Here is a 25906-nt window from a genome sequence, read left to right as displayed (position 1 = left end):
ATAAACTTGCATTGGAGGCAGTTCAGAGAAGGTTCACAAGGTTGATTCCTGAGATGAAGGGGTTGGCTTATGAAGAAAGGTTGAGCACGTTGGGCCTGTTGGAGTTCAGAAGAATGAGAGGTGATCTTATTGAAACATATAAGATAATGTGGGGGCTCGACAAGGTTGATGCAGAGAGGATGTTTCACTCATGGGGGAACCTAGAACTAGGGGGCACAGTTTCAGAATAAGTGGTCGCTCATTTAAAACTGAGATAAGGAGGAATTTCTTCTCTCAGAGGTTGTAAATTTGTGGAATTCTCTGCCCAAGAGAGCTGTGGAGGCTGGGTCATTTAAGATGGAGATAGACATATTTTTGAGCGATAAGGGAGTAGGATTATGGGGAGTGGGCAGGGAAGTGGAGTGAGTCCATGAACAGATCAGCCATGATCTTATTGAATGGCGGAGCAGGCTCAAGGGGCCAAATGGCCTACTCCTGCTCTTATTTCTTATGTTCTTTCATCACTTGTTTTTTTTTGGCCTTACCTTTCTTTCGGGACAATTTGTAACTGCAAAAGTTGACTTCCTGCAACTTAGCTTCCAGCTCCAGGCTCCAGGTTTACCCCTCCTTTGTATACTCCTCTAGAGATTCTGCAGTTTTTAGCCTGCAATATCTGTCATAAGCCTCCCTTTTTTTCTTTATCCTACCTTGTATGTCCCTCGACATCCAGGGGGCTCTAGATTTGTTAGTCCCAACTTTTTTCTTTAAGGGCACATATTTGGCCTGAACCCTTCGGATCTCCTCCTTGAATGCCTCCCACCTTCAAGTCGCTGTACCCAGTCCACTATTGCCAAATCACCTCTCAGCTTAGTAAAGTTGGCTTTTTCCAAATTTAGAACCTTTATTACTGGTCTATCCTTTTCCATAACTACCTTAAATCCAACTGAATTATGGTCACCAGCACCAAAATGCTCTCCCACTGATACCCCTTCCATCTGTCCAGCTTCATTCCCTAAAACTAAATCCAGAACCGTTCCCTCCCTTGCTATATACTGGCTAAAAAAGTTATCTTGAATGCCTTTTAAGAATTCCACACCCTCTATACTCTTCACACTAATTTTGTCCCAGTTAATATTAGGATAGTTGAAATCCCCTACTATTTCCGCCCTATAGCTTTTGCATTTCTCAGAAATTTGCTCTTCTATCTCCCTCTCATTGTTTGGGGGTCTATAGTGTATTTTATAGTCTCTTGAACACTCTTAGTTCAACTTAACTATTTATTTGGGAGATCTCAGACAGCCATTTGGAGCTTAAGATGGTGTTCCTTCACAGACCCTCTCTCTTAATACAGCTCCCTATACCTCCTAGCTAAAGGGCTCGGAGGTATATCGATTCATTATATTGATACTTCCTAGAGATGGAACAGGGGCTTGCTCCGTCCACTCCACGCACCGACCTGTTATTGCAGTGTTTCCAGGAACGGTGCAGCTTCCCCTCTCGGCCTTTTGGCTAAGATCAAATGTAGTAGCAAAGTGATCTTTGGCGCTGGAGTTGATCTGACAAGAATGACAAAAAAATATATTGATACTTCCTAGCTAGAGGGCGCTATACATTATCTCGTTCCACCTTTCTTTCATAAGAAATAAAAATGAATTAAAGTTAGCTTTGATATAAACTGGTAGTTAACTTCTTATGAATATATGTATTAAACAACTACAAGTTTAACAAACAACAACAAAACTCTTGTCTTATTAATTATTTATCCAAGAGTCCAGTGTCCATGATTTCTTATTTCTGTACACAGTGCTCTAGGTATTTTGGTGTTGTGCAGATTCTGTTGCTTTGCATCAAACTGGTTGTTTCAGTGGTGTTCTGTGCACTGATTGCTTTAGTCCCTTTATCAGTGCTCTGAGGGGAAATATCAGGCAACATATCCCTGTTTTCACATGTTGTTGCTGAAGTGCTGTTTCGCGTGTTAGTTGGCTGTGTTGGCAGCAGATCGTGTGTGGGTGACACTGAGATCTCTGGAGTTTCGATGAATGTCTCAGCGCTCTTTCTCAGATGTTTCCTATTTCTGCGATACGGCCATCTTCTGTAATGACCTGATATGATCGAATGCCGATTTGTTTCTGACCGGAGCTTTTTGTCACTCTTTGCTTTCTCACGTTTGTTTGAGTCTCACTGTTTCTCCTTCCTGCAGTGTAGGAAGTGCTGTAGCACCTCTGTTGCAGTAGTGTGCTTGTTTGGCATGGTACCTTTCTTTGTTGACGATGACGTGTATGATCCTTGGTTTGAGTAGTTCATTTGCGATTGGGATATTTGTCTTTGTGTGGCGACCGAGTAAGCATTGTGCTGTAAGCATTGGTGTGTTTCGCCAGATGAGAAGGTTCATGTAGAAGTCACCACAGTCTTTCTTTGTCTTCTTGATTAACCGCTTTGTGAGCTTAACCGCGTTCTCAACTTTTCTGTTGTGGATATTCTGGTGAGCTTGTTGCGTGATCGAATCCATATTCTGTGGCAAAGTTTGTGAACTGTTGTGAGTTGAAGAGAGGGCCATTGGCGAACTGAACCTTGTATGGAATGCTGTGGTTAGAGAAGTGTTTTTTGAGGTGTTTGATGATGACAGTGGCATCTTTCTTTCCATGCAGATTGTCTATCTCGAAATAGTCTGAGTAGTGGTCCACTGTGCATTAGTAGTCTTTGCCATTGAGTGTGAATATGTCACAACCAATCTTTTCCCATGGTCTCTGTGGGAGTTCGTGACTTATCAATGGTTCTTTTGGTTGGCTTGATTGATAGTTATTACATGTTTCACACTTTGAAACATAGTCTTTTATGTCACTGTTCAGTCCTGGCCAGTAAACGGATTCTGGCATGTCGAAGAGTGCTCTCGACACCAGTGTGAGCAGTATGAAGTTGCTGACAAATGTCGGATCTTAGGGATTTTGGGATGACAAAGCGATAGCCTTTGAAGACTATGCCATCCTGTGTTGTGAGATCGTCACGAACTTTGATGTATGCATGCGTTTCAGGCGGGCATTCATGTGTCGTTTCTGGCCATCCCGTTGTGATTTGTTGTATGACCAGTTGTAGTGTGGAGTCGCTTGCAGTTGCGTATTGTTGGAGAGTGGGAGAAAGTTCACTATGTGGATGCATTCTATTGCAATTTCTGTCAGTGATCTCTCCACGTTTTCGAAATATGCGCGCCAAAGGATGTCTGCTAACTACATTTCTTTTCCTGGTTGATACTTTATTTCAACGTCATATTGGTTGAGCCGAATGAGCAGATATTGTAGTCGCTTGGGTGCTGCAGATAACGGCTTGCATCGTAAAGCAACCAAAGGCTTATAGTCTGTCCATAGCATGATCTTGCAACTGTATACATATTGATGGTTTCATTCCATTCCGAAGACTTGAGATTTGAGAGTATCGCGTTTCTGCTGGAGTGAGCGCTCGGCTCAGGAAGTGGTTAGTGCCCACGTTTCAGGGCATTGTTCGGATGTTGAGGGTCGACACATACTCATATCTTTTCATTTGGATTTTGTACAGTCACTAGACTGGAAACCCAGTCCGTCGGTTCAACCACTTTCGTGATGATTTGTCATTTTTCTAAATGATTGAGTTCTTCTTTTAGCATTTGTTTGATCGCTATTGGCACCCGTCTGGGTGGCATTATAGCAGGTGTCGCTGATTCATTAAGTTCAAGGTGAACTGTCCCTGACATGTGTCCGCAAGTCCCTTAAACATATCCGGATACGCATAGTTGTCATCAGTTTTTGACGCTAGCAAGACGTTTGCCTTGTTGGTAGTTTGCGATTTGCGTGGTTCATTTACCAACGCGATATTCTGATGCTGCACTTTTATCAGTTGCAGCTGTTGAGCAGTGCGTGAGCCAATCAGTGGTGCACTTTGGCCCTCAATGATCACAAAGGGCACAACGTACTTTTACTTGTTCTTTGTATTTTTCAGTGGCACATTACAAGTCCCTACCACTGGAATAGTTGCATGGTTGTCATATAGTGACAGTATTGTCTTAGATTCTTTTATCTGTAAGCCTTAAGGTAAGTATTTAAGAGGTAGCACACTGCATGTGGCCCCACAATCTATTTGCATTTTTACCATTTAACCTTAATTTTGTAAGGATACTTTCTGTCAGCTTTGTCCATGATTGTGCGATCAACTTTACCAAGCATCTTAACAGTCATGACTTCAAAATCAGAATACTAACTCTCTACATATAGTGTATGAACTTTTGACTTGTCCTTATATTTAGGGTTATGTGTAGATTTCTGCCTCGATCCACTTTGTCTGCACTTTTGAGAAAAGTGCTTTAGTTTGCCACAAATTGTGCAGGTCTTCCCATATGCTGGGCATTTAGTTTTTGACAGCTCATGTCTTTTGCCATAATATCTGCAATTGTTCGTGAACTCTTTGTCTGTGAATTCTTTCTTTGTGGGTCAGGGTTTCTGTCTGACAGCTTTGACATCTTCAGAGTCTGTTTTCGTGAGCTTCATGGATTTCATTTGCACAGCTGTAGCCTCTGTAGCTTTACAGAGTATCACACATTTATCGAGTGTTAGACTTGATTTTTCCATCAGCCTCTCACGCAGAGTGTTATCAAATATTCTGCAGACTATGCGGTCTCTGATGAATCATCCATCAAATTGCCGAAATCACATGACGATGCTAGCTCCCTCACTTTCATGAGATATCTGTCAAACTGCTCGTCCCCTTATACACAGTTGTTAAACTGATACCGTTCATAGATGATTTTGGTTTTACCTTTACAGTGCTCTTCCCAGAGCTTCAAAATTGTCATGTATGTAGACCATGTATACTAACTATATAGTCACATAAGGTATGCCACCAGAGGGCACTGCGGTGGGAGACCTGAGGGTCACCTGCATAGGTGTGCAGGCCCAATATAAAAGGCTGCCCACCATGCTTGTGCCTCACTCTGGAGTTACAATAAATGGGACTAAGGTCACAACAGCTCAAGTACAATACTAGACCTTGTGGAGTCATTCATAAGAGTATTAAAGACATAACGCGATTACGAACTTTCACGCAAAAATGACTAACGGTGCATTAGAAAAGTTCTCAGAGAGTAAAGATTGGGAAGCATTTACGGAGCGGCTCGACCAACTGCATGCCAACTTTCAATGACAGATGAACCATGACACCCAGGTATCGTTGCACCTCCCCCTTTCCTAATCTGCCGCCATTCAGATAATATTCTGCCTTCGTGTTTTTGCCCCCAAAGTGGATAACCTCACATTTATCCACATTATGCTGCATCTGCCATCATTTGCCCACTCCACCTAACCTGTCCAAGTCACCCTGCAGCCTTTTAGTGTCCTCCTCACAGCTCACACCGCCACCCAGCTTCGTGTCATCTGCAAACTTGGAGATATTACACTCAATTCCTTCATCTAAATTATTAATGTATATTGTAAAGAGCTGGGGTTCCAGCACTGTATCTGCGGCACCCCACTAGTCACTGCCTGCCATTCTGAAAAGGACCCGTTTATCCCGACTCTCTGCTTCCTGTCTGCCAACCAGTTCTCTATTCATGTTTAGTACATTACCCCTAATACCATGTGCCTTGATTTTGCACACCAATCTCTTGTGTGGGACCTTGTCAAAAGCCTTTTGAAAGTCAAATACACCACATCCACTGGTTCTCCCTTGTCCACTCTACTAGTTACATCCTCAAAAAATTCCAGAAGATTTGTCAAGCATGATTTCCCTTTCATAAATCCATGCTGACTTGGACCGATCCTGTCACTGCTTTCCAAATGCGCTGCTATTTCAGCTTTAATAATTAATTCCAACATTTTCCCCACCACTGATGTCAGGCTAACCAGTTTATAATTACCCGGTTTCTTTCCATCCTTTTTTAAAAAGTGGTGTTACATTAGCTACCCTCCAGACCATAGGAACTGATCCAGAGTCGACAGACTGTTGGAAAATGATCACCAATGCATCCACTATTTCTATGGCCACTTCCTTAAGTACTCTGGGATGCAGACTATCAGGCCCCGGGGATTTATCGGCCTTCAATTCCATCAATTTCACTAACACAATTTCCCGCTTTACAAGGATATCCTTCAGTACCTCCTTCTCACTAGACCCTCGGTCCCCTAGTATTTCCGGAAGGTTATTTGTGTCTTCCTTCATGAAAACAGAACCAAAGTATTTGTGTAACTGGTCCGCCATTTCTTTGATCTCCATTATAAATTCACCTGAATCTGACTGCAAGGGACCTACGTTTGTTTTTATTAATCTTTTTCTCTTCACATATCTATAGAAGCTTTTGCAGTCAGCTTTTATGTTCCCAGCAAGCTTCCTCTCATATTCTATTTTCCCCCTCCTAATTAAACCCTTTGTCCTCCTCTGCTGTGTTACAAAATTCTCCCAGTCCTCAGGTTTGCTGCTTTTTCTGGCCAATTTATATGCCTCTTCCTTGGATTTAACACTATCCTTAATTTCCCTTGTTAGCCACGGTTGAGCCACCTTCCCTGTTTTATTTTTACTCCAGACAGGGATGTATAATTGTTGAAGTTCATCCATGTGATCTTTAAATGTTTGCCATTGCTTATCCACCGTCAACCCTTTAAGTATCACTCGCCAGTCTATTCTAGCCAAGTCACATCTGATACCATCGAAGTTACCTTTCCCCAAGTTCAGGACCCTCGTCTCTGAATCAACTGTGTCACTCTCCATCTTAATAAAGAATTCTACCATATTCACAGGCTACTGTCTTCTTCACAGGCTACTGTCTGCCGAAACCACTGTCATTCTGCAGAAGGCCATCAGCATCAGCCAGGCGTTCATGATCTCAAGCCGCAGCTCAAAGCAAATGATGACTCACTCTCAGTGTTATGTCTGTAATGCACTTATGAATGACTCAACGAGGCAATGTGTTGTACTCAAACTGTAGTGACCTTTGTCCTTTATTTGTAACTCAAGAGTGAGGCACAAGCATGTTGGGCAGCCTTTGATACTAGGCACTGCACACCTATGCAGGTGATCCTCAGGTCTCCCACCGCAGGAAACCCTGGTCTCCACCAGTTGCACCCTCTAGTGGTGCCAGCATGTATATACACAGTGTAAACCTTATTGAAAGTACATCAGGTAAACAAGTCTCCACCTTATGCAACTATACAGTGATTACACAGAGAGTATATCCATAGTCTGTATATATAACATCACTCTCCCCAAATCCTTTGTGCCGATTACCTTTGCACTATGTGCTCTGGCTTAGCTCTCCCCAGATTTAAGTGCCAATAGCCCTTGCACTTTGGCTGTGCTTTGGCTTGGCTTGCTCCCTGATAACCCCCAAGTCCCTTTGCCACAACGTTAGGTAGTGGTTACCAGTTTGGATGGTTCGATGATGCAGTGGAGGTTCCAGTGGGTTCTGGGAGTGATCCATGTGTGTGTGTGTGTATTGCTACATACATCCATTTCCCAACCCCACCCCACAGCGAGATCGTATAGCAGGCCCGTTACATTAACATACAGGATCAGACACAGTGCAAGTACAAAGAAAGGAAGTTACAGTTTGTATCGTGACACCTTGGTTCAGTGACTTACATTCATTACGTTTTGTGGTCATGTGCCAGGATTGGGTAGATTGCATTCATGGTTCAGTCATGGTCAGTACTGACGTAGCAGTACAGGTATGCGAAGACGCAAGTTCCAGAGCAACTGGACGGGGTCCTAGTCATCTGATAGCGGCGCTGCACCCCCTGCTAGCATGGTGGGCTTGGTTCACTCACCTAGCCAGGAATCGGGGCTGTCATGTATCTTACATTATTATATATAACTGTATCCTAACATGCTATACATGACTGCAATAAGATATGACCTGTAACCACCAGCATACCTTACCACCAGGGGTGCACTTGTAAGAGACAGGTATATAAGCACAGGTCTCAGGCAAGTGCAGCATTCCAGAGCTGTGAAATAAAGGTGCAGGTCCAGAGTGACCTTGACTTCACTACATGCCTCGTGTGAATCTGTACTGAGGGGACAGGACTTTACAGTGGCGACGAGGATGGGATTACAGAATCCACAGAATGGCGAACAACGGATCAGATGAAAAGTATAATGCGGGAGACAATTGGGAGGACTTTATAGAAAGGCTCCAGCAAAGCTTTGTAACCAAAGACTGGTTAGGCGACGATAAGGCAGACAAGAGAAGAGCCCATCTCTTGACCAGCTGTGGCTCGAAAACATACGCTTTAATGAAGGATCTGTTGGCACACGAGAAACCAGCAAGCAAGTCGTTTGAAGAATTGAGCACACTGGTAAGAGACCACCTGAAGCCAGCGAGCAGCCTACACATGGCCAGACACAGGTTCTACAACTACAGACGCTGTGTGGGCCAGAGCATACCCAACTTCGTGGTGAAACTTCGGAGGTTGGCTAGTTTATGTGAGTTCTCCGATGAACTGAGGAGAGACATGCTGAGAGACTTTTTCATTGAAGGAATAGGCCACGCAGGCATATTCCGAAAGCTCATAGAGACCAAGAACCTGACCTTAGAGGCAGCAGCACTGGTTGCACAGACATTCTTGGTAGGGGAAGAAGAAACGAGGTTGATTTACAATGCAGGTACGACAACTAACGAAATATCGGAACAAGAAGTTCACAGCACTAAACAAGCTGCTACCCCCACACACAGACAAAATCGGGAGAACAGGCTCTCGATAGCAGGCAGAAGCCATCAAGAGCCTCAGGACGGCCGTTCACACCTCATCAACCCACAATGCGAGTAATCAACTACAAACTGAGAGAAGCTCAAGAGAGATCAGCCAGACGCAGCTCATTCTTTGGGAACTCTTTGAACAATGGAACAGGTCTGTGCTGGAGGTGTGGTGATGGGCACTCGCAAGAGGATGTCGATTTCAGCAGGCTGTTCGCAGAAATTGTGAATACACAGGGCATTTGGCCCGCATGTGCAAAAAAACGGCAGCTCGGCTGGTATACAAATCGGATGGGTTGGAAAGCGGACCAGAAGATGGTGGGGACAGTACCCGGGACACCGATGTACAGCGGGTCAGCACGATCAATGGCCACTGCTCCTGCTATAATGATTAGGGTCCTACTCAACGGGATATCTGTCAGCATGGAGTTGGATACGGGAACGAGTCAATCTCTCATGGGCGCTCAACAATTTGAACGACTGTGGCCGCATAAAAGAGACAGACCAAAACTCACAAGGGTCGACACCACACTAAGGACCTATACCAAAGAAATTGTACCAGTCCTCGGCAGCGCCATGCTCTCTGTCACACACAAAGGGACAGTGAACCGACTTCCCCTGTGGATTGTCCCTGGAGACCCCCCCAGCACAGCTGGGGAGAAGCTGGCTGGCAAAACTAAACTGGAAATGGGATGATGTCCATGCCATGTCATTAGAGGAACGGACCTCCTGCTCAACAGTTATAAAGCGATTTGAGCATCTCTTTCAGCCAGGTGTGGGCACTTTCAAAGGGGCCAAATTCAAAATCTACATCACACAGGATGCTAGACTGGTCCATCACAAGGCCAGAGCTGTACCCTATGTGATGAGGGAAAAGATTGAACACGAACTAGACAGGCTTCTGCGGGAAGGCATTATATCACCTGTGGAATTTAGTGACTGGGCAAGCCTAATGGATCCGTATAAATCTGTGGGGACTACAAATCTACCATAAACAGAGTCTCCCAGAGCGGAGGACTTATTTGCCACATTGGCTGGAGGTAAACTTTTCTCAAAATTAGACCTCACATCTGCGTATATGACGCAAGAATTGACCGAGGAATCCAAGCTACTCACCACCATCAATACACATCGAGGCCTTTTCATGTACAATCAATGCCCATTCGGCATCAGGTCGGCAGCTGCCATATTCCAGCGCAACATGGAGAGTCTGCTCAAGTCCATCCCGGGGACGGTTGTATTTCAAGACGACATACTTATCACGGGCAGGGACTCCTATCTCCGTAATTTGGAGGAAGTACTAAGGCGGTTGGATTGGGTAGGCCTACGAGTCAAGAAATCCAAGTGCCTGTTTCTCGCACCCGAGGTTGAATTTTTGGGCAGAAGGATTGCCGCTGATGGAATCCGCCCAACAGAGTCCAAAACAGTAGCAATTCGCCTGGCACCCAGGACCCGGAATGTCTCAGAATTGCGCGCTTTTCTCGGGCTACTCAATTACTTTGGGAACTTTATGCAGAACTTAAGCACGCTGCTGGAGCCGCTCCACGTGCTACTCAGGAAGGGGTGCGATTTGTTTTGGGGGGACGCCCAGGAACGCGCCTTCAATAAGGCACGCAAACCTTCTGTGTTCCAACAGTGTTTTGACTTTCTTTGACCCAGGTAAAAAGCTAGTTCTCACATGCGATGCGTCAGCGTATGGGGTCGGGTGCGTTTTGCAACATGTCAATAGTGCGGGCAAATTACAACCCATAGCTTATGCCTCCAGGTCACTTTTGTGGGCGGAGCACGGGTACGAAATGGTAGAGAAGGAGGCGCTCGCGTGCGTGTACAGTGTCAAAAAGATGCACCAATACCTTTTCGGGGCCAAGTTCGCGTTAGAAACCGACCACAAGCCCCTCACGTCCCTCCTATCCGAGAGCAAGGCAATAAACGGTAACGCCTCGGCACGAATTCAACAGTGGGCACTCATGCTGGCGTCCAATAAGGCATAGACCAGGCACAGACAACTGTGCCGACGCGCTCAGCAGGCTACCCCTGGCGACCACGGAAGGGTCTGACGAACAGGACTGTGAGATAGTCATGGCAATCAATGCCTTTGAGTCCACAGGTTCGCCCATGACGGCTCGCCAAATCAGAGCCTGGACGGCCAGCGACCCCACGTTATCCTTAGTAAAAAGATGTGTCCTAACACGGTGACTGGGCAGAGGCTCGCGATGCCTGCCCCGAGGAATTAAAACCCTTTCACAGGCGCATGCATGAGCTATCACTACAAGCAGCCTGCCTGATGTGGGGCAGCCGAGTAGTCATGCCTCTGCGAGGCAGAGAGGCATTTGTCCGGGAGCTCCACCGCGAGCACTCGGGGATCGTTCTCATGAAGGCCATAGCCAGATCCCATGTCTGGTGGCCTGGTATTGACGCGGACTTGGAGCTCTGCGTCCGAAGGTGCACCATTTGTGCCCAACTCAGCAATGCCCCCAGGGAGGCTCCACTGAGCCCCTGGCCCTGGCCTACCAAACCATGGTCGCAGCTGCACGTAGACTATGCGGGCCCATTCATGGGCAAAATGTTCCTCGTAGTTGTAGATGCATTTTCAAAGTGGATCGAATGCACCATTTTAAACTTGAGCACAACCTCCACCACTGTGGAGAGCCTCGCAACCATGTTTGCAACGCACGGAATCCCTGACACATTGGTCAGTGACAATGGTCCGTGCTTCACCAGCGCAGAATTCCAAGACTTTATAATTGACCACGGCATAAATCATGTCAAGACGGCACCGTTCAAGCCGGCCTCCAATGGCCAGACGGAGAGAGCAGTGCAAATCATTAAACAAGGCATGCTTAAAATCCAAGGTCCCATGCTGCAGGGTCGCTTGTCGCGACTGCTGCTGGCATACAGATCTTGTCCGCACTCATTGACTGGGATCCCCCCGCGCAATTGTTGATGAAAAGGACTTTAAAAACAAGGCTCTCATTAATCCTACCAGACATGAACAAAATCATTGAGGCAAAGCGATGTAAGCTGACTGAGTACCATGACAGAAATTCGAGGGGCAGATGGAATGAGATAGGGGACAAAGTGTTTGTACTAAACTATGGCAGGGGTCCCAAATGGATTGCAGGGACAGTAACAGGCAAGGAAGGAAACAGGCTACTGGTAGTACAAATGGACAATGGCAAAACCTGCCGGAGGCATGTAGACCAAGTCAAAAGCAGATTTACCAACAACACTGCGGAACCAGAGGCAGACTACAATGTGGAACTCGCACCATACCTGGTGGACAGACAGAGGGAACAACCTGAGGAAAGGGCAATCCCAACAGACAGCCCAGGCGAGTCAACAACAATCACACCAATCGAAACAGACAGCCCAGGCGAGATACCAGCAACCACACCCAAAGAAAACAGACACCAAGGCAAACAACTGAACCACAACTCAGACACTCCACGTAAGAGCGTAGACCACCTGAAAGACTGAACCTATAAAGACAATAAGACCTTGGGGGAGGGTGATGTCATGTATCTTACATTATTATATATAACTGTATCCTAACATGCTATACATGACTGTAATAAGATATGACCTGTAACCACCAGCATTCCTTACCACCAGGGGTGCACTTGCAAGAGACAGGTATATAAGGACAGGTCTCAGGCAAGTGCAGCATTCCAGAGCTGTGAAATAAAGGTGCAGGTCCAGAGTGACCTTGACTTCACTACATGCCTCGTGTGAATCTGTACTGAGGGGACAGGACTTTACAGGGGCCTTTGCCGTTGCCTAGTGGTGGGCAGAGGCACAGATGTGTGTGGCCTCCCTGTCCTCCTTTGTGGGCTGCAGAATCTTCTGCCTGCTCCCTAACGGTGTTGGGAACCTGGCTGTTCCAGGTCCCGTTTGGGGAATGCATTGGTTCTGACCTTTCACTCCCGGACATGGCCAAGGTAGCGACTGGGTCTGGAGGCTGCACCGTCTCCACCTGGGTGGTGGGCAACGGCGGCCGACTGTACGTATTGGCACCATTTTCGTTTCCAGGTCCATGGCGAATAGTGCCATCGGGTGCCTGCAGCGTGGGATAGACCTGGGGCAGGGTATCAGGATCAGTGCCTTCACCCTCCTGAGGGCGCTGGCCTATAACTTGTGGGGACACCTGGGGCAGGGTATCAGGATCAGCGCATTTACCCTCCCGAATTCGCTCGCTTGCTACTTTTGGGGACACTCTATTCCCGACATCTTGCAACAACATTTTGTTCTTTACATTAGGACTGGTACCGACATCTCGCAACAACATTTTGTTCACAATCTTAATTGGTTCATTACATTGATTGCCATGCATACAATGTCTCTTTAAGTTCAGTTGGTTGCAGGTGTCCTTTAAGAGAATCCTGCTGACTTTACCTCAAACAAATCCTTTGTTAGACACCACATGTTGGTCCCTCAGCGTTGCACCTCGTGATATGGTCGTGGCCATCTTTTTTTTCAGCCAAACTGCACCTCGCTGCAGCAGGGTCACCATCTTGCCTCTGTCCTTGAGATCGACTGCCTTGATCCTTCTCTCCCGCGATGCTGCCACAAAAGCTGGAAGAGTGCCTGTGAATTCGATCTTCCTCCCAGGAGTCCTGCCACTGGAGCTGGGAAGGTACTTTTAGGTCGCTCCGGTCGGATCATTGCCACGCAGTCATGATGGACAGTCTGTGCCTCAGGTGCTGCTCTGGTCTGTTCTCTGGTGCCTGGCCCAAGCGAATGTGAGGTTTTGCTCTGCCTCTGAGCATGGGGGACATCGATTGCTGGACCACTGGATCTTCCCCATCCACGTTCTTCCAAGTAGGACCATCACCTGCAACAATCCACAGAGGTAACTTGTGCACCACGCCATTATGGATTACACTTACATCCGCACTACCAAGGACTGGGATCAGCTCCTTGGTGTAAGTGCGCAGCTTTTCCTGTACTGGAACCAGCTAAGGTCGTTTTTCGTTTCATAGCCTCTCAAAGACATCCTGGCTCATCATTGACTGGCTCGCTCCCGTGTCCATTCCCATGAAGACTGGAATGCCATTTATCTCGACTTCCATCTTCACTGGAGGACAATCAATGGTGCAGATATACACTCCATACACTTCTTGGGGCTGAGCTGCCTCTCTGGCCAAATCATCATACTCCCCGATTCAAAGTCATCTACCGACTCCTCTGCTAGACGGTGAGTCGTAATTTCTTTTACACATATGCTGGAGGTGGCTCTTCGTGTTACAGGCTTTGCATACGTAATCAGCAAACCAACACTGGTGAGCCCTATGGTTTCCTCCGCAACACCAGCATGGTGCTACTCGATTAGTACCCTCGACGGACTCTGTGTTCTGAAACCCTGAGGTCTGTGCTCTCTGCCCTGGACAGAGCCACGTTCTACAGTCTTGCCTGTGAAAGGCACCATTCTATGTACAGTACTTGCCGGGTTTGAGTCCACAGGATGAATAATTCGCTTGGTGCTGCAGGTTGAAGTCATGAACGCCTGACTGATGCTGATGGCCTTCTGCAGGTTGACTGTGGTGTCAGCAGATAATAGCTTGTGAAGGAGGTCCTCGTGGCCAATTCCCATAATGAAGATGTCTCGCAATGCTTCATTGAGGTACGTGCCGAAATCACAGGCGCCGCAAGTCTCCTGAGGTCGGCAGCACATTTTGCAATCTCCTGGCCCTCAGGTCTGCGGTGAGTGTAGAATCTGTGCCTGGTTCTGAGGATGCTCTCTTTTGGTTTTATAGTTTTAGTTGGTCGTGAATTAGTTCAGTCAGCTCATCGTATGTTTTGCCCTTGGCCTTCGTGGGTGCCAGCAAGTCCCTGATGAGGCGATAGACCTCGGGCCCACAAGTGGTCAGCAGTATAGCCTTGCATTTCTCCGCCAATGTGTCCGTCTCCCCTGCCAGGTCGTTTGCCACGAAATATTGCTCAAACCTTTCCGTGAAGGCATCCCAATCATCATCCTCTGCGAAGTCTTTTAGTGTGCCAAAGGTAGCCATAATAGTGTGAAAGTCCGTATTCTCGTCGCCAGTTGTTATGTCTGTAATGCACTCAATGAGGCAATGTGTTGTACTCAAACTGTAGTGACCTTGGTCCTTTATTTGTAACTCCAGATTGAGGCACAAGCATGGTGAGCAGCCTTTTATACTGGGCCCTGCACACCTATGCAGGTGACGCTCAGGTTTCCCACTGCAGTGCCCTCTGGTGGACAGCCTCTGCCACAGGGGCAGGAAACCCCGGTCTCTACCAGTTGCACCCTCTAGTGGTGCCAGCATAGTATATACACAGTGTAAACTTTATTGATAGTACATCAGGTAACAAGACTCCATCTTAAGCAACTATACTGTGATTACACAGAGAGTATATCTGTAGTCTGCATATACTCAAACCCGGCAAGTACTGTAAATAGAATGGCACCTTTCACAGGCAGAACTGTTGAACATCAATCTGCCCAGGGCAGAGCGTACAAGCCCCCGAGTCCTTTAACTCAGAGTCTGCCGAGGGGTGCAAACGTAAGTTGAGTAACACCATGCTGGCGTTGCGGAGGTAATCACAGGGCTCATCAGTGTCGGTTCAGAGACTATGTGTGCAAAGGCTGCAGCACAAAGAGCCATCTCCAGAGAATGTGCAAAAGAGCTGTGACTCACCATGTGGAAGAGGAGTCAGCAGATGGCTGTGAATCCAGCGCGGATTACGAGGAGATGGCTAGAGAGACAGTTCAGTCCCAGGATGAAGTGTATGGAGTATATACCTGCACCACAGATTGTCCTCCAGTGATAATGGAAGTTGAGATAAATGGCATTCCAGTCTTCATGGAAGTGGACACGGGGGCGAGTCAGTCAGTAATGAGCCAGGAAGCCTTTGAGAGGTATGAAACGATCAAGCTGAACGACCCAAACTGGTCCCGGTTCAGTCAAAGCTGCGCACCTACACCAAGGAACTGATATCAGTTGTTAGTAGTGTGGATGTAAGTGTATCCCAACATGGCACGGTGCACAATTTACCATTGTGGATTGTTCAGGTGATGGACCAACGCTACTTGGAAGAAGATGGATGGGGAAGATTCATTGGAACTGGGAAGACTTCATCCCTCCAGCAATCGACATCCCCCGTGCTCAGAGGCAGAGCAAGCCCCCGCCTTCGGTTGGACCAGGCACCGGAGAGCAGATCCGCGCAGCCCCCAAGGCACAGACCGCTCATCACGATTGCGTGCTGATGATCTGGCCGGGATGACCCAAATGCACCTTCCCGGTTTCAGTGGCAAGACTCCTGGGGAGGAAGATTGGATCCGAGGGCGCCTTCCCAGCTTCAGTGGCACAATCCCTGGGAAAGAAAATCGCGGCAGTCCACATCATGGACAGGGAAAAGATGGCGTCCAAACCATGAGGTGCAGCGCTAATGGAGCAACGACACGTGGTTCCACGCAAGGCAGATGATTGGGGTAAAAGTAGTAAGGCCATTTTAAAGGAAGCCAGCAACCGCCACTTTTGAATAAACTGCTTGAAGTAGGTAACCACTGTAAAAGCCCAGCTGTAACGAGCAAAATGTTGTTGAGCGATGTCGGGGGCAAATTGCAATCAGCCAATGTAGCGGGCGAACACCTAACGGTCGTATACAGGTCCAGCAGGCTACCCAACGATATATCATAAAGTGTCCCCACAGCTGACAGAAGTAGACAAACCGCAGAGTAAACGATCCCCGGAGAACAGAGACACTGGCAGCGATACCCTGCCTCAGATCGGTTTAACATTGCAGGCACCCGGTGGCATGAACCATCACGGGCCAGAAACAATAACCTGCGCCTATGCTCGCAGTCGGCTACCGTCGCCCACCACCCCACAAACCCACTCGCCACCACGGCAATGCCCAAGAGCGAAGGGTCACCCGTAAAGGCTCCTCTGAACGGGACCCGGACCAGCCAAAATCCCAAACTAGAGAGTGCTCACAACGGTGCACTCAAGGAAAGCGAGTCAGCAGTCCCCTCCAAACTGCTAGACAAGACGAGGCAGCCCCACCATCGCTTAGACAAAACACTCACTCACTCAGACCGCTTCCCAGGGAGCAGCAGCGACATTGTGCAAATGAAAAGAACAGGGAGGTCACAGACAAATCAGCTGTCTTTGGGCCTGCCTAACACTAGGAGTAACGGCAAGAGCCCTGAGCTCTGGCAACGCGATCAAAATGAGCTCACCTCGCCCACAGACTCACGAGCATGGGGTGCTGCCACCACCAGACGACACGGATTTCATCCGGCCGTGCTGGAACTAGACTGTCCTTGTGTACCTGTACTGATATACCTGTACTGATCATGTAAATGTACCACACAAAAAGAAACGCACTGTAATCCACCCAACAAATGTACCAAGATGTAAATGTAAAACCCATGTGTGAACTTGAATGCAACTTGCATGTAACAGGCCATTACCATGATCCCTGTGTGGGGGGGAGAATGGAGTAGTCATGGACTCACAACCAGAAACCACGGGGACCTCCACTGGCAACAAATCTTACTACCAACCCACCCAAGCCAGAAGCGACCCTCCAATGGTCAACCAGGAAGAGCAAAGCCCAGGTCACCGTCAATGTCCGAGTCAATTTGCATTAAAGACTTGGGGGGGAAGTGATGTCATGTATGTAGACCATGTATCGTCACATAAGGTGTGCCACCAGAGGGCACTGCGATGGGACACCTGAGGGTCATCTGCATAGGTGTGCAGGGCCCAGTATAAAAGGCTGCCCACCATGCTTGTGCCTCACTCTGGAGTTACAATGAATGGGACTAAGGTCACAACAGCTCAAGTACAATACTAGACCTCGTGGAGTATTAAAGACATAACAAAAATAATCTAAAATTTCTGCTTGTCTTCCTCTGACTTGTAGGGAAGATTACTGTGGATATCTAGGGCATTGCTGCCAATGGCAGTGATGTATGTTGCAACCCTAACTCTATCTGGTTTTTCCACGATATTCGTGATAATTTCATAGCTGTCCCACAGCTGTTTGAATTTTTTCCAGTTGGCTTTCCAGTTGGCCAGTCACCTGCAATGGAGGTGGGAGAGGAATGTACGTGGAAGTTGGCACCATGGTGGTCATGATAGTTCGCTAGAGTTTAGGACTTTGAGTTTGTCACATAGATGTATACAGCTCAAATACCCAGAGGACTAGAACAAGTCTAATAGTAAAATATCGTGGCCATGTAACTGTAAAAATACTTTTGCAATCGAGGCTCCACAATAACTTTTGCCGCTTTAAGTTTACTTTACTAATGCCTCTAGATTATTTTACAAGCTTATGACTATCCACGCGCGATGTGTAGAAAGCACGTTCTACACTGCACTGCACTGCTAAAGTTGATTTCGATCGGCTTGAAAAATCTTATAGTTCCAATATTTCAGTTGTAGATGCGTTCGATGAAAAATTGGAAGTCTCCGCTTCTGACACCGTGTATTTTATAGTCTCTTGAACACTCTTGCACACTCTCAGTTCAACGTAACTATTTATTTGGGAGATTCAAACAGCCATGTGGAGCTTAAGATGGCGTTCCTTCACAGACCCTCTCTCTCAATACAGCTCCCGATACCTCCTAGCTAGAAGGCGCTATACAGTATATCAATACCTCCTAGCCAGAGGGCGCTATACATTATCTCATTACATATCGTACACTCCCAGCAGTGTGATCGCCCCTCTTTTGTTTTTCAGTTTGCCCTATATGGCCTCGTTTGATGATCCTTCTAACATATCATCCCTCCTCACAGCTGTAATAGTTTCTTTAATCAATATCGCGACCTCCCCTCCCTTTTTACACCCATCTCTGACTCAGTGATAGCTATGAGTGTCTATCCGTCTATCCCTTGTTTGTCTATTTTCTAGCCTTTACTTTGTCTGTCTTCCAAACTCACTTTCTACTTTTCTGCTTTCCAATTTCAGCTTCGCTTCTCTCCATTCTGAATCTATTCTCAGGTTCCCATCGCTCTGCCAAGCTAGTTTAAACTCTCCCCAACAGCACTAGCAGCCCTACTCCCCATCCCCCACCCCCCACCCTGCCTGCGAGGATATTGGTCCCGCCTCTGTTGAGTCCTTAATTAGCCTCACACTCCTTTTGACTCTCCCTTTAGTAAAAGGGTGAGAAAAGACCCTCACTCACATCAATCCTCACCCGAACGATTAAATAGCAGCCTCGTGCATCACCGTCCCCAAACCCTGCTAATCTCCCTCTTCACTTTCTCATCTTTCTGATACTTGGGCTTGGATATTAACAGGTGCGGGTTACGTAGGTGTGGGGGTGGGGGCGGGGATTCGGATGGGAAACCTGGAAATCCGGGATTCACCACGCGCAGTGTAGTTTTAACTCCATACCGTGCATATTTTGGCCCTGACAGGTTTCCTGCCCAGAACTCAGCCTGATTGACAGACCTGGCTTCCATTATAGAATCATAGAAATTTACAGCACGGAAGGAAACCATTCGGCCCATCGTGTCCGTGCCGGCCAACAAGAGCGATCCAGCCTAATCCCACTTTTCAGCTCTTGATCCGTAGCCCTGTAAGTTACGGCACTTCAAGTGCACATCCAAGTATTTTAAAAATGTGGTGAGGGTTTCTGCCTCTACCACCCTTTCAGGCAGTGAGTTCTAGACCCCCACCGTCCTCTGGGTGAAGAAATTTCCCCTCATATCACCTCTAAACCTCCCCCCAATTACTTTAAATCTATGCCCCCTGGTTGTTAACCCCGCTGCCAAAGGAAACAGGTCCTTCCTATCCACTCTATCCAGGCCCCTCATAATTTATACACCTCAATCATGTCTCCCCTCAGCCTCCTCGTCCAAAGAAAACAGATGCAGCATCTCCAATTTTTCCTCATAGCCAAAATTCTCCAGTCCAGACAACATTCTTGCAAATCTCTTCTGCATCCTTTCCAGTGCAATCACATCTTTGCTGTAATGTGGTGACCAGAACTGCACACAGTACTCCAGCTGCAACCTAAGCAGTGTTTTATACAGTTCAAGCATAACCTCCCTGCTCTTGCATTCCATGTCTTGACAAATAAAGACAAGTATTCCATATGCCTCCTTAACCACCTTATCTACCTGGCCTGCTACCTTCAGGGATCTGTGGACCTACACTCCAAGGTCCCTTTGTTCCTCTACACTTTTCAGTGTTGAACCTTGTTAGACCTCCCCAAATGCATTACCTCACACTTATCCAGATTGAATTCTATTTGCCACTTTTCTACCCACCTGGCCAGTACATTGATATCCTCCTGCAGTCCGCAGCTTTCGTCTTCATTATCAACCATACAGCCTATTTTAGTTTCATCTGCAGACTTCTTCATCAAACCCCCAACATTCAAGTCCAAGTCATTGATGTATACCACAAAAAAGCAAGGGACCCAGTACTGAGCCCTGTGGAACCCCACTGGATGCAGCTTTCTAGTCACAAAACACCCATCAACCATAACCCTCTGCTTCCTGCCTCTGAGCCAATTTTGGATCCAACTTGCCACTTTGCCCTGGATCCCATGGGCTTTTACTTTCGTGACCAGTCTGCCACGTGGGACCTTATCAAAAGTTTGGTTAAAATCCATATACACTACATCATATGCACTGCCCTCATCGACCCTCCTGGTTACCTGCTCGAAAAATTCAATCAATTTAGTCAGACAAGACCTTCTTGATTAATCCATGTCTTTCCAAATTAAGATTTATCCTGTCCCTCAGGACTTTTTCCAATAATTTTGTCACCACTGAGGTTAGGCTGACTGACCTGTGTTTATTCGGTCTATCCCTTTCTCCTTTTTTTAAACAATGGAACATTGGATAGCAGTCCTCCAATCTTCTGGTACCACACCTGTAGCCAGAGAGGATGGGAAAATTATGGTCAGAGCCTCTGCTATTTCATCTTTTGTTTCTCTTAACGGCCTGGGATACATTTCATCTGGGCCTGGATATTTATCCACTTTCATAGCTGCTAAGTCCCTTAATACTTCCTCTCTCACTATGTTTAGAAACATAAAAACATAAAAAATAGGTGCAGGAGCAGACCATTTTTGGCTGATCATGCAACCTCAGTACCCCACCCCTGCCTTCTCTCCATGCCCCCTGATCCCTTTTGCCGTAAGGGCCACATCTAACTCCCTTTTGAATATGTCCAATGAACTGGATTCAACAACTTTCTGTGGTAGAGAATTCCACAGGTTCACAACTCTCTGGGTGAAAAAGTTTCTCCTCATCTCGGTCCTATATAGAAAACATAGAAAACATAGAAAATAGGTGCAGGAGTAGGCCATTCGGCCCTTCTAGCCTGCACCGCCATTCAATGAGTTCATGGCTGAACATTCAACTTCAGTACCCCATTCCTGCTTTCTCGCCATACCCCTTGATCCCCCTAGCAGTAAGGACCTCATCTAACTCCTTTTTGAATATATTTAGTGAATTGGCCTCAACAACTTTCTGTGGTAGAGAATTCCACAGGTTCACCACTCTCTGGGTGAAGAAGTTCCTCCGCATCTCGGTCCTAAATGGCTTACCCCTTATCCTTAGACTATGACCCCTGGTTCTGGACTTCCCCAACATTGGGAACATTCTTACTGCATCTAACCTGTCTAACCCCGTCAGAATTTTATATGTTTCTATGAGGTCCCCTCTCATTCTTCTGAACTCCAGTGAATACAAGCCCAGTTGATCCAGTCTTTCTTGATAGGTCAGTCCCGCCATCCCGGGAATCAGTCTGGTGAACCTTCGCTGCACTCCCTCAATAGCAAGAATGTCCTTCCTCAGGTTAGGAGACCAAAACTGTACACAATACTCCAGGTGTGGCCTCACCAATGCCCTGTACAACTGTAGCAACACCTCCCTGCCCCTGTACTCAAATCCCCTTGCTATGAAGGCCAACATGCCATTTGCTTTCTTAACCGCCTGCTGCACCTGCATGCCAACCTTCAATGACTGATGTACCATGACACCCAGGTCTCTTTGCACCTCCCCTTTTCCTAATCTGTCACCATTCAGATAATAGTCTGTCTCTCTGTTTTTACCACCAAAGTGGATAACCTCACATTTATCCACATTATACTTCATCTGCCATGCATTTGCCCACTCACCTAACCTATCCAAGTCGCTCTGCAGCCTCACAGCATCCTCCTCGCAGCTCACACTGCCACCCAACTTAGTGTCATCCGCAAATTTGGAGATACTACATTTAATCCCCTCATCTAAATCATTAATGTACAGTGTAAACAGCTGGGGCCCCAGCACAGAACCTTGCGGTACCCCACTAGTCACTGCCTGCCATTCTGAAAAGTACCCATTTACTCCTACTCTTTGCTTCCTGTCTGACAACCAGTTCTCAATCCATGTCAGTACACTACCCCCAATCCCATGTGCTCTAACTTTGCACATCAATCTCTTGTGTGGGACCTTGTCGAACGCCTTCTGAAAGTCCAAATATACCACATCAACTGGTTCTCCCTTATCCACTCTACTGGAAACATCCTCAAAAAATTCCAGAAGATTTGTCAAGCATGATTTCCCTTTCACAAATCCATGCTGACTTGGACCTATCATGTCACCTCTTTCCAAATGCACTGCTATGACATCCTTAATAATTGATTCCATCATTTTACCCACTACCGATGTCAGGCTGACCGGTCTATAATTCCCTGTTTTCTCTCTCCCTCCTTTTTTAAAAAGTGGGGTTACATTGGCTACCCTCCACTCCATAGGAACTGATCCAGAGTCAATGGAATGTTGGAAAATGACTGTCAACGCATCCACTATTTCCAAGGCCACCTCCTTAAGTACTCTGGGATGCAGTCCATCAGGCCCTGGGGATTTATCGGCCTTCAATCCCATCAATTTCCCCAACACAATTTCCCGGCTAATAAGGATTTCCCTCAGTTCCTCCTCCTTACTAGACCCCCCGACCCCTTTTATAACCGGAAGGTTGTTCGTGTCCTCCTTCGTGAATACCGAACCAAAGTACTTGTTCAATTGGTCCGCCATTTCTTTGTTCCCCGTTATGACTTCCCCTGATTCTGACTGCAGGGGACCTACGTTTGTCTTTACTAACCTTTTTCTCTTTACATATCTATAGAAACTTTTGCAATCCGTCTTAATGTTCCCTGCAAGCTTCTTCTCATACTCCATTTTCCCTGCCCTAATCAAACCCTTTGTCCTCCTCTGCTGAGTTCTAAATTTCTCCCAGTCCCCAGGTTCGCTGCTATTTCTGGCCAATTTGTATGCCACTTCCTTGGCTTTAATACTATCCCTGATTTCCCTTGATAGCCACGGTTGAGCCACCTTCCCTTTTTTATTTCTATGCCAGACAGGAATGTACAATTGTTGTAGTTCATCCATGCGGTCTCTAAATGTCTGCCATTGCCCATCCACAGTCAACCCCTTAAGTATCATTCGCCAATCCATCTCAGCCAATTCACGCCTCATACCTTCAAAGTTAGCCTTCTTTAAGTTCTGGACTGTGATCCCTGGTTCTGGACTTCCCCAACATCGGGAACATTCTTTCTGCATCTAACCTGTCCAGTCCCGTCAGAATTTTATAAGTTTCTATGAGATCCCCTCTCAGTCTTCTAAATTCCAATGAGTATAAGCCTAGCCGATCCAGTCTTTCCTCATATGTCAGTCCTGCCATCCCGGGAATCAGTCTGGTGAACCTTCGCTGCACTCCCTCAGTAGCATGCACATCCTTCCTCAGATTAGGAGACCAAAACTGCACACAATACTCAAAGTGTGGTCTCACCAAGACCCTGTACAACTGCAATAAGACCTCCCTGCTCCTATACTCAAATCCCCTCGCTATGAAGGCCAGCATGCCATTTGCTTTCTTTACTGCCTGCTGTACCTGCATGCCTACCTTCAATGACTGATGTACCATGACACCCAGGTCTCGTTGCACCTCCCCTTTTACTAATCTGTCACCATTCAGATAATAATCTGCCTTCCTATTTTTGCCACCAAAGTGGATAACCTCACATTTATCCACATTATACTGCATCTGCCATGCATTTGCCCATTCACCTAACCTGTCCAAGTCTCCCTGCAGCCTCTTAGCATCCTCCTCGCAGCTCGCACTGCCACCCAGCTTAGTGTCATCTGCAAACTTGGAGATATTACAATCAATTCCTTCATTTAAATCATTAATATATATTGTAAATAGCTGGGGTCCCAGCACTGAACCCTGCGGCACCCCACTAGTCACTGCCTGTCATTCTGAAAAGGATCCGTTTATACCCACTCTTTGCTTCCTGTCTGCCAACCATTTCTCTATCCACGTCAGTACATTACCCCCAATACCATGTGCCTTAATTTTGCACACCAATCTCTTGTGTGGGACCATGTCAAAAGCCTTTTGAAAGTCCAAATCCACTGGTTCTCCCTTGTCCAATCTACTAGTTACATCCTCAAAAAATTCAAGAAGATTCAAGCATGATTTCCCTTTCATAAATCCATGCTGACTTGGACCGATCCTGTCACTGCTTTCCAAATGCCCTGCTATTTTATCTTTAATAATTGATTCCAACATTTTCCCCACTACCGATATCAGGCTAACCGGTCTATAATTCCCTGTTTTCTCTCTTCCTCCTTTTTTAAAAAGTGAGGTTACAATAGCTACCCTCCAGTCCATAGGTACTGATCCAGAGTCTAATATTTCACACTCCTCCTCCCTCATTGCAAAGTCTGCACTGCCCCTTTCTTTTGTGAAAACAGATGCAAAGTATTAATTGAGAATCATACCCACGTCCTCCGCCTCCCCACACAAATTTCATTTATGGTCTCCAAAAGGCCCCACTCTTTCCCGAATTGTCCTCTTGCTTTTAATATATTTATAAAACATTTTTGAGTTTTCTGTGATTTTACTTGCCAACATTCTTTCATGCTTTCTCTTTGCTTTCCTGATATCTTTTTTAATTGCACCCCTGCACTTCCTATACTCCTCTAGAGTTTCTGCAGTGTTGAGTTCTTGGTATCTGTCATAAGCTTCCCTTTTTTTCTTTACCTTACCCTGTATGTCCCTTGACATCCCGGATGCTCTAGATTTGTTAGCCCCACTCTTTTTTTGAAGGGAACATATTTGCTCTGAACCCTCAGGATCTCCTCCTTGAATGCCTCCCACTGCTTTGACACTGATTTACCATCAATTAGCTATTTCCAGTCCACTTTGGCCAAATCCCATCTCAACTCAGCAAGATTGGATTTACCCCAGTTGCGAACTTTTTTTCCTGGTCCATCTTTGTCCTTTTCCATAACTACCCAAAATCTAACTGAATTATGATCACTAGCACCAAAATGCTCTCCCGATGATACCCCTTCCATCTACTCCTCTTCATTCCCCAAAACCAAGTCCAGAACCGTCTCCTCCCTTGTTGGGCTTGTTACATACTGTCTAAAAATGTTCTGCTGAATGCATTTTAGGAATTCCGCACCCTCTGTACCTTTCACACTACTTTTTCCCCAGTTAATATTAGGGTAGTTGAAATCCCCCACTATTACAACTCTATAGATTTTGCACTTCGCAGCAATTTGCCCACATATTCATTCTTCTATCTCCCTCTGACTGCTTGGGGGTCTATAGTACACTCCCAGTAGTGTGAGCGCCACTTTTTTGTTCTTCAGTTCAAACCATATAGCCTCATTTATTGACCCCTCCAACATATCATCCCGTCTGACAGCTGGAATTGTTTCTTTAATTAATACTGTGACCCCCCCCTCCTTTTTTACTCTCCTCTCGACCCCGTCTTTGTATCCCCTAATGTGTATTTCCTTGCCTTGTTAGACCTCCCCAAATGCATTACCTCACACTTATCCGGATTGAATTCCATTTGCCACTGTTCCGCCCATCTGACCAGTACATTGATATCTTCCTGCAGTCTGCAGCTTTCTTGTTTATTATCAACCACACTGCCAATTTTAGTATCATCTGCAAACTTCTTAATCATACCTCCAACATTCAAGTCCAAGTCATTGATATATACCACAAAAAGCAAAGGACCCAGCACTGAGCCCTGCGGAACCCCACTGGAAACAGCCAATTGGGATATAGCCAGTAGGGTTCCGAACAGTCGGGTGGAGAGAACTCCAGTGCTGGCCGCAGAACCAGTAGGTCCGAGCTCTGATCCCGAGGGGTCCGATCCGTTCCCTGACTCGGGGGTGGGGGGGAGGGGGTCTGACCCCCCCCAATCCCGGGGGTCTTTGTATT

General features: G+C 46.6%; 1 protein-coding gene and 1 pseudogene across 4 annotated transcripts in view; one reads left to right on the top strand and one right to left on the bottom strand.

Annotated features, from left to right (window-relative positions):
- arhgap32b (Rho GTPase activating protein 32b) overlaps window positions 1–20526 on the bottom strand; it is a 597494-nt gene extending 576968 nt beyond the window's left edge. For 3 of the 4 annotated variants that reach the window (XM_070894250.1, XM_070894251.1, XM_070894255.1), the window contains exon 1: window positions 20459–20515. In XM_070894250.1, the coding sequence (XP_070750351.1) occupies window positions 20459–20508 (50 nt within the window). In that variant the 5' untranslated portion in view covers window positions 20509–20515. Of the gene's footprint in view, window positions 1–20458 lie in introns of all 4 variants that reach the window. The other variant, XM_070894258.1, reaches the window with a different exon arrangement.
- On the top strand, window positions 1337–1472 carry LOC139276613 (U2 spliceosomal RNA; annotated as a pseudogene).
- Window positions 20527–25906: the final 5380 nt, after the last annotated feature.

Source organism: Pristiophorus japonicus, chromosome 11 (assembly GCF_044704955.1).
Source record: "Pristiophorus japonicus isolate sPriJap1 chromosome 11, sPriJap1.hap1, whole genome shotgun sequence".
Lineage (NCBI taxonomy): Eukaryota > Metazoa > Chordata > Chondrichthyes > Pristiophoridae > Pristiophorus > Pristiophorus japonicus.
Note: the sequence above shows the minus strand (reverse complement) of the source record. Positions and strands in the feature narration are given on the sequence as shown.